At 39.6% G+C, this 6,000-nt stretch overlaps 1 protein-coding gene across 5 annotated transcripts in view; it reads left to right on the top strand.

Annotated features, from left to right (window-relative positions):
* The first annotated feature begins 2,540 nt into the window (after window positions 1-2,540).
* The window catches only part of lmo1 (LIM domain only 1), a 40,281-nt gene continuing 36,821 nt past the window's right edge, over window positions 2,541-6,000 (top strand). The window contains exons 1-2 of one of the 5 annotated variants that reach the window (XM_086007916.1): window positions 2,541-2,740; window positions 4,116-4,231. In XM_086007916.1, the coding sequence (XP_085864042.1) occupies window positions 2,739-2,740; window positions 4,116-4,231 (118 nt within the window). In that variant the 5' untranslated portion in view covers window positions 2,541-2,738. Of the gene's footprint in view, window positions 2,741-3,590; window positions 4,232-4,320; window positions 4,342-5,673; window positions 5,902-6,000 lie in introns of those variants that run through there. The other 4 variants (XM_086007919.1, XM_086007917.1, XM_086007918.1 and 1 more) reach the window with 4 other exon arrangements.

Here is a 6,000-nt window from a genome sequence, read left to right as displayed (position 1 = left end):
TTTTGCTAATTTCATTTTAATATGATTTATACATTTAGAAAATGGCCTGATTATTTCATCTGCATTGCCTCTTACCACATTTTTGATATGACTGGCTGCCATATTGAAAATTTACCTAGTTGGGGTCAGGCATTACCTTTACTTTTGTCATAAATGAATCATGAAGCTGGTGCAAATATTTAGCTGTGACTTCATACAAAGACTAAAACATTTAGAAATTCACTGCTGAAAACTATATAAAAACTAAATTATATGTAACAAACCATTATATAAGTCATGCATGTGTCAGTCAGAGATAAGTTGTTCCAATTAAAAAATTACAGCCTTGAATTTACATAGCATCTGTTCATTATATAATAATGAATTACTTGGAAGTACTATTGTCATGTCAGTCAGAGCAGCTAGATGGACCCTAAATAGTCTTTTCCAGTCCTGTACATTCCTATGTTGGCAAAAATGGCAGTCATTTAGTGCATAGCAAGATCTCAAACAATTAGATAAATGACTGGTTAATCTGTATTTGGTAGTGTTGATTGAGTGAGGAATGTTGACCAGGGTTCCCTGTTTGCCTTCAAGAAAAAATAGTGCCATGAATCTTGTTGAACCACTAGAACAGGCAGAAAGGGTCTCAGTTTAGCAGCTTGTCCAAAGGACAGTACCTCCACCACCAGTGCAGCAATCACTCAGTACTGCATTGGCTCAAGTCTTGGATTGGTTAAGGCTGGAACCCACAGCCTTATGCCTCAGCGGAGACTATTACCAACTAAACCAAACTGGATACCCTTGTGTATAATTCATTCAGCGGCCATTTGGAGGGAGTATATCCGTTGTCATGTTAATACATGACGCATAGAAAGTTTTAGACACACAAAAATGGCATTTGGCCCAAAAAGCCTTCCCCATTTTGATTGACATGGTGCAGTAAGTTTCATGTGACACTACGCCGGCATGCTCGAGACCTTCCGCGACCGGTGGGCACCGCAGGGACTGGTGTGCAAGACAGGTGGGTCCGCAGGGACTGGAGTGCATTATCACCACCGGTTATGGAATTTTAATTTAATTTATTAAGGTTCCTTTAATGTTTTAAGTGACAGTTTACTTATTAGCACAAAAGAGTACAATAAAATGTGGTGGCAATGTTTTAACTAACACATTTTCATAAATTGAGGATAAACAATGGGATCCAGTGAGTGAAGAAGGCAATACTAACTTTCATGAGTGAGTTCTGAAAAATGGAATAAACTGGTTACTGATCTCTCCACCAATTGTTTATACAACAGATATGGAGATAATTTTGCTTACAATAACATTTAATTATATCTCCTTACTTTTAATGGGTTTTTCTTTACAAACAAAGAAGATACTTTAATACTCAATGTCACTATCAGTTGGCTGCCTCTTTTTTTCCTCTAGATGTGAATAATCCCCATCCTCAAAATCCTGTTTTCAAGGAATGAAGTTGAAATTTACAGGATTATTTCAAGCCCCATTATTACTAATTTCTTGAGTGAATTGTGCAGACATATTTTTCTCCATTGTGAAACACAAAGTAAAATTGTGAATATGTAGCAAAATCTCCATAATCTGCTACATGGAAAAAGCGTTTTGCTGCTGCGATTCCATATAGCCATTGAGTGGTATTGCTGCCATACAGTACCTGAAATGGGAGACTTACATTACTAAGTGGAGAGGGAGAAGTAATACCAGTTATGTTGATGTGATCATTTCTTATCATACTAATTAATAATGTATGATAAAATCTTTTTTATCTTTAAGATTAACAAAACACCAGTTGTATAAAGAAAAATTACTACTAGCAAAATGTCAGTCAATGCCAGTTAATTATTAGCAATTTAGAATGCTGAGTGCACCAAAATCCTGATTATCTTGGCCAACTAGTTAGATATTTTAGATAGGAATTGAGCTGCAGAAAGTGGATAAAAGTGGCTTTCACATGCAGAGTATCTGACTTGTAGATCAAATATTCTTCATGTGAAAAAATCCATGTAACACCTCTTCAATGAGCAGTGCAATTAATTTGTGGTGTTCACAGAAAATGGATAGCACTGCAAAATGTGACTCTCGAAAGGCTTATTTAAAATCTCAGAATCCCACACAATAACAATCACATTTTACTAATTCAGTCACTGTAAACCATTGGTTTTCCAAAAGACTTCAGTGATCCCACCTGCAATTCCCATACAGCAAGTCCCATTTTCATTGCCATTCCATTGGGGGTAATGGGGTTAATATGGGGTGGAGAGCAGGCAAAAATGTTAGGAAAATAAGGAGCAGAAAGCAAACCTCATACATACCTCTTAAAGACGGGGAATTTATTTATGACTTGAAAAAACATCATAAAACACTGTCTCCATCCCTTCAATATTGGTAACTATTTAGGCTGGAGCCCTACTAAATAACGTTGCTCTTCATTTAAACGCTTCTTACAGCAGTAGCAGCCTCCTTGGGTGGACAGTCTACATTCAGAAGTACCTGGTAATATTTTTGTTTTGTCTAGCTCTGCAATACGACAGTGCAATTTGTATCAAAATACATCTGGTCGCGAAAAAAAAAATCGTCGCATCACTTGTGAGAATTTGTGGCGATTCTCCCTCCCCAGGTCTTGAAAAGAAGAGCCTGTTTAATTAAAGTGATGAGAAGTCACAACGAAGATCGCAACAACCAGAAACGGGGTTCAAAGAGAATGTAATGAAGATCGGATTTCTGGCAGCTGTTAAATGTAAGGTACAAAGAGGGCCCTGTGTCTTTAACTGGGAACTGTCATATTAGGCCGTGAATTGTTGGATCCTCCCCACCTCCCAGCGCGTTGATTTCCCGTGTAAATTGTTGGCGGGGTGGCTGGACACATAAAAATCTGAATGCTTAGGGAACGCAGAGGGGAGCGCAGTTAGAGTAAAAGAGTTTGGGAATTAAGGTCATTAATTTCCCAGTTTCAAGGCTGCCACACAGACCGAGATAAAGTCAGCATAAATATTCAACCAGAGTTTCTCTGTTTTCCTTCTCTCTTTTTTTCATCGGCTGCCCATTTATCTCCATCCTGTCAATTAGAGGAAAAAGCAAAGAACTAATTAGGAACTGTGCAATTTTAATTAGCTGTTTTGATAATTAAACTAATTGGTTCCCTTGTGTTTCCGCAATGTGCACAGAGCACTTTTTTGATATCTGGGCTGCAGATTTCCCATCCGTTGGTTAATTAGCCACTTTTGCATTAAAAAAGGCTTTCTTAATAGCCTTAATTTGCAGTTGAAAAGAGAATCTGCCGTCAATAATTTGTGTAATTGGTAACCGTTTGATTGTAATTTAGAACTGTAGCTGGACAGCTCTGCATGCCTAATTCCTAATAGTTAGGATTAAAGTTGGATTGAATGTTAAAAAGGGAGAGGGGGGGGGGTCGATCTTGGATCTGACCGCTGTTCTGTCATTTCATTAAAAGATCGGTAGGAATCCACAGTTTAATTATCTCTTTCTCCCCCCTCCCTTTTTTTTCCTCCAGTCCCACTTTCCTTCAAGGTTTAATAAAGGATTCGAGGGTGGCTCGCCATTGTATCTTTGCAAGAAATAAGGTTACCCATTTATAAATTAATAACAAACCCTTCTCTCTCTCTCTCTTGCGATCTCCATTGCTAAATGCACGTGTGTTACAGAATGTTCCCTTTGTGAGCCAACCACGCACACTCCTTAAATGGGCTTTTGTATTTGTCAGAATTAATGAGAAAAGTTCCCTTGCCCTAGGGGTAATTAGTGTCCTTGGAGTTAAATAAGCTAAAACTTAGACACCTCTGGCACAGGCAATTATGTTTGTGTATTGAATAATTGATTCGGGGTCTGCTAATCAGATCTGAGCATAATGAATTGATTTAATTAACCAGGGAACCTGAGGAATACTGGGAAATGTGTGCATTTATTCGCCAGCCAGGGACCCTAAAGGGTACAGAACCACATAAATTGGAGGAAAAAGCTGGTAGTCGTGGTTTGCTGGCTTTTGAGAGCGGTTTAGTGCAATTTTTAGGTAACCATCATTGACGGTGTGTGACTGTTGTAGTTTTCACTAACCGAGAGAGGTCGGTTGTCGCGGTTTCTCTCTATCTTCAAAGGCAAGATAGTCAGCAGCTCAGCCACCGAGTCTCGCTGGCTGGAGAAGCCGAGGAGGGAGCGCCGTGCCCCGGACTCCGCTGCATCCAGAGGACGATGGTGCTTGACAAGGAGGAAGGTGAGACGCGATCTTCGAATTTTATTTTTTTTCTCTCTCTCTTAACGGGGTCTGTCTGCCGCGATATCGGAACAGCCAAAAATATAACCGACATCGGCGACTGAGTGAAGGTAGAAGCGGTTTATGTGATCACTTTCAGGCTCTGTTTATACCATTCTTTCCCCTATTCTCCTACATGCTTTTCACATGCCCCCTGTCGTATTTATGTCGGCCGTGTACAAACATTGCGTCTTTTCTGTTCCGATTTGTGTATCTCCCTTATCGGACCCTCGAACTCTAATCGCTTCTGGAGCTTTATATTTTCCCGGTCCTTGTACAAAATAAATTGCTCCATTTCTTTCTACGTGCTGTTTGTCCCCCGTCCCCCTCCCTCTGCTCCTCACTCACACTCTATTTTATTTCACTTTGTGTGATGGTGGTTTGCTGTTGTACTGTGCCCCCTTGTCCTGATGTAGTTTCCCCCGACCACAGTGCTGCAAATCTTGCATATAAAAGTCGAAGTGTCGTGTGTTTAAAATGATGTAATTGTTTTTGTTCCGCTAGTTCTCTGAAAGTTACAGCAATGAATTCACGGGCTGCTGCTGCTTTTAGGTTTTATATACATATATATAAATTAGCAATCGGATTATGGGGATATCGAGATGCTTCAAGCTTTTTAATTTCCTATCGTGGATTATAAAAAGCAACTGAAGCCAGTTCTGTCCTTGTGTTTCCCCCCCAGATCAGTTGCTGGCTGGCGCTTGCCCCGTTGCTACGGAGATGAAATTGACACAATTAACACAATTACTTTCCAATCCTCTTGTATTTAAAAAAGCGTTTCGTGCTGTCCTCCCTTACCGCTGTATATTTCCTTTTACATTTCGACTACTGGGACAAACATGTGTTTTTAAATTTTAGATAAAATACTATCATGTATCGTCATCAACTCTTATGCTAAAATGATTGGGTTTAATCTGGGACTTGAGGCGTCTGTTTTCCTGCTATACTCGCGTCGGTACGAGCGAAGTGAGCCGACTCTCTTTTTAACTCTTTGAAGACTGAAGAACTTGATGTGAAAAATATTTCCGTCTTTGCCCCCCCCCCCCCCCCCCGGTCTCTTGACATGAGCGTCAAGGATAACTGAGGACATATAGCCCATCTTGAACGTGTTTGCATCCATTAGCCTTAGTGTATAATGAATAGCAATGTGGAAAAGTCACCCTATACCCGAGTGTTGGTAGGGTTAAATCGGTGAGAATGAAGAGGGTGGCCTGCTTTGTGTTTTGATAAGTTGTAATTCTTGATGAAAACCATAACAAAAAAAAAAGACAGTTTAGTCAGCCCTATTAAATCCTGCTTCCCTAAATGGACTATGTACCAAGTCAACTGTAAATTTCCTGCTTTGGATGTCTGTCTTGCTAAAAGTTTTGTGTATGATTCATGATTTGGATTGCTTTTAACAGATATTGGCTAAGCAATATGGTAAATGTACAAAGGCGATACAAATGGCATTAGTAAAAGAGGATACACAGGGCCATATAATGCAGTCAATACTACATTAACTACTGAAGCCCAATTACAGTACACCGAGAGTGGCTTTTAGTAGCATTAGGACTTCCAGAAGAGCGCGATCACCTGCTGTTTATTGCCTAAAAGCTTCACCCTTTGCTTGCTGGGTTCAACCAGTCATTGTGAGTAATAGCTGAACATTTCTTTCACCCTGTTGTTTTCTGCTTGTTGAACTTAGTTGTGATAGTAATGCTTGGTTGTTTTTTTTAAAAATACCAAAT

Source organism: Somniosus microcephalus, chromosome 15 (assembly GCF_052327205.1).
Source record: "Somniosus microcephalus isolate GS21.2 chromosome 15, FLI_Smic_1.0, whole genome shotgun sequence".
In the NCBI taxonomy this organism is placed as follows: domain Eukaryota; kingdom Metazoa; phylum Chordata; class Chondrichthyes; order Squaliformes; family Somniosidae; genus Somniosus; species Somniosus microcephalus.
This window is presented reverse-complemented; position numbering and strand designations above follow the sequence as displayed.